The following is a 3,104-nucleotide window of genomic DNA, read 5'->3' on the forward strand; positions in this document are numbered from 1 at the left end:
AGAGAGAGAGAGAGAGAGAGAGAGAGAGAGAGAGAGAGAGAGAGAGAGAGATCAAAAAACCCAAACCCATCAACATCACCGTAAACCTCAAATCTGATCGACTGATGATCTGGCCACAAGGCGTCGCCACTCCAATCTGAGCGCCACGGGAAACAAATCGAGAAACCGAGGCAATTCGGCGCGCTTACCCGTCGATTGGGCTGGCCGTTGGCGGATCCGTCGCTGCTGGAGTCTCTGCCCGCGCCACCGACCACCTGCATCACGTGCATCTGCTGATGCTGGAACGCGTGGTGGGGCGCATAGTAGTCGATCGCGGGCGAGTCGAAGACGGGCGCGTCCGCCGACAAGCGGCGGGCGCCGCCCCCCTGCTGGCGGCGGGAGAGCGGCACGAACTCCTCCGCGGAGGGGTTCAGCTTCTTGAACAGCTCCTCGAGCTTCCTCACGTCGCTCTTGTACTCCCTGACCTCGTCCTCCCTGGCCGCCGCCGCATCGGCCCTCTCCGGCACGGCGTCGGCGCGGATCGGGCCCTCGGCCGCCGCGACAACCATTTCCGCCCGGCGACGAATCTCACCGCCGATCGCGCCCCGGCACTAGCGGCCCGTGAACTGGCGAGGAAATCGAATCGTGGAGGACGGAGTCCGGCGTGGGGTTGGGTTTTTATTATTCGGGAGAGTTTTTTTGCAGTTTGACCGAACGACTCTCCTCTCCAGCCCTTGGATCGTGATCCGGAACCAATCGCAGCCCCTCCTCTTAAGTTTTATCAGCGCTGACCGGATCCCCTCATCGCTCTCCTCACCGTGACTCTCGCACCGCAGGTCGTGATCCGGACGGCCGCTTCCACCGGCCCTGCACTGCCGACTGCCTTGAGCAAAAGTGCTATGAAACATTTGCCTCCGTGAACTTTCCTCACTGTTTTCTCAGTAATGGCACTGGAGCTCTGACTCACAGCCTGATGAAATCACAACGTGCATCGCCTGCGGCGGCGGCGTCCGCGAGACTTGCTACGACAGCTGCAAGATCTTCGTCGAGGGCGAGGAGGACGACTATGGCGATGCCCTACTGCAACGAGAACGGCCTCATCGGATGCCCTGTCTGCTGCTGCTGCTCGTGCTCTGTTTTTTATAGGCTAAAGTTCTCCTACTGTTTTTGATCACTTCTACTTTGTACAGTGTGAAGAGAATTTACAGAAGAATTCTATCCGGCAAGAGATTTTGCTTAGGCTCCTAATAATTTCCTCCCTGCCTAGTAAGTTCTGTTGTAGATCAGATTTTTGTTGGTCAGAGTGAATAGAGCCATATGAATTTAGTACTCAGCCTGTGTTCATGCTGTAGAACTACCGGAACAGACTGAATACAGTCATATAAATTTAGCTTCAGAATTTGACCTGAAGCTGCCTTCAACGTGTAATATCTGCTTCAACATTCGACGTGGGCAGAACGTTCAGAAAACAGCCTGTGTGAAGAGCATTTACAGACGACTTTTAACCAGAAAAGAGGGTTTGCTTGGGCTCCTTTTTTTTCTCCCTAATAAGCTCTGTTGTAGATCGTGACGTCAATTTTTGTTGGCGGAGAGTGAATATAGCCATCTAAACTTTATCCAGAAAGAGGTTTTGCTCCTATTTTTTTCTCTCTCTCTCCCTAATAAGTTCTGTTGTAGATCGATGAGGTCAAATTTTGTTGATGGAGAGTGAATATAGCCATCTAAATTTAGTACTCACTACTCAGCCAAGCATTTCTCCTTGAGGTGCCATGCATATTAAACCATGCAAAAAGTTTGAACATATGTTGCCCATATTAACCATGTCCATATCCTGTTTTATTTGTTGAAAAAGTACCTTCGGAACTTCTATGTAAATAAGACGATAATGTCCGCACCGCATACCTGATAATTTAGGTGCAAATGCCGCGGTATTTTTGGACCCGAGATAAAAGTTGTTGAAAACATACACACGGTAAATTCTTTGTAAGTCGTATGGTAATATACGTACCACATATACCTGATAATATAGGTACAAACATTGTGGTAACTTTGACCGTTGCGAAGGAGATTTTTGAAAAGATACCCTAGTAAATTTTATGTAAATAGTATGATAATATACGAACCACAAACATGATAACTTAGGTGCAAACACTGACGGAGCTCCCCGGTGGGCAGGGTGTGGCGCCTGCCATACCTTAATTTTGAGCAAAAAACATTTAATACTACTATGCATCGATCGCTAGCAGAATACGAGCTGTTAATACGTGATGGGCCCGATGCAGAGAGCGACCTGATGGGCCAACAGCCGAGGCCCGAGGCAGCCAGCCAGGTTCGTTCGAGGCTTCGAGCGTCCACGCGAGCTGAGACACAACGCACTCGAGTACTCTGTAGTCAACTACTCTGTTCTTTTCTCTCCACACCCTAATCCCTAAGCTAGCGCGGCGGCAACGGCTGGCCAGGTCGCCCGGAGCGGGCGGGGCAGGCAACGGCGGTTCAGCCAACGGCAGGGTAGGCAACGACGGCGACAGTCTGGGGGGCTAGAGGGCGGCAGCACCGCGGCAGCGGCGCTCTGGGCGTAAGCGGCGTCTCCAGCCGGGGCCTAGGCAGTAGGCACCTAGCAGCAGCAACTGCAGTCCGGCCTTCCGGCCACTTCTCAGTCCAGGTTGCCCAAAGATGGAAAGGAAGAGGAAGGGGATAGGAAATCCAAAGGAAAGGGGAGGAGGTGATTTTTGAACTTTCCTGAAATTTTGTAGCAAATTTTAATAGTAGCTTGAAGCCTCAAATTCAAGCAGTGGTGAGATGCCGACGGGAAGAGGGAAAATCAAGAAACATCCTTGGTCAGACCTGAAGATACAAGATGGAGTTCTCATTACACAACCTTATCTCGCATTGAATCAACGTGGGATGCAGTCAAGGTTTTGGGTATTGTTGAGGATGATGTGCGTGTTCCATGTACGGCAGGAGGTTTGGTTTATCAAATGAAGACTTTTAGCTTTGTGTTCATCCTGAAGATGATGCTAAAAATCCTTCGCATGACAAATGATTTGTTTCTTCTATTGCAAAAGAAGGATCAAAATGTTGTTCAGGTATGTGATGGATCATGCTATATGTATATAGTCTATGCT

General features: G+C 50.4%; 1 protein-coding gene across 1 annotated transcript in view; it reads right to left on the reverse strand.

Moving 5' to 3' along the window:
• LOC119329974 (polyadenylate-binding protein-interacting protein 8-like) overlaps positions 1–563 on the reverse strand; it is a 14,331-nt gene extending 13,768 nt beyond the window's left edge. The window contains exon 1 of the mRNA XM_037603082.1: positions 189–563. Within this exon, the coding sequence (XP_037458979.1) occupies positions 189–548 (360 nt within the window). The 5' untranslated portion in view covers positions 549–563. The remainder of the gene's footprint in view (positions 1–188) is intronic.
• Between the last annotated feature and the right edge of the window lie 2,541 nt (positions 564–3,104).

Source organism: Triticum dicoccoides, chromosome 7A (assembly GCF_002162155.2).
Source record: "Triticum dicoccoides isolate Atlit2015 ecotype Zavitan chromosome 7A, WEW_v2.0, whole genome shotgun sequence".
NCBI classification, from domain to species: Eukaryota; Viridiplantae; Streptophyta; class Magnoliopsida; order Poales; family Poaceae; genus Triticum; species Triticum dicoccoides.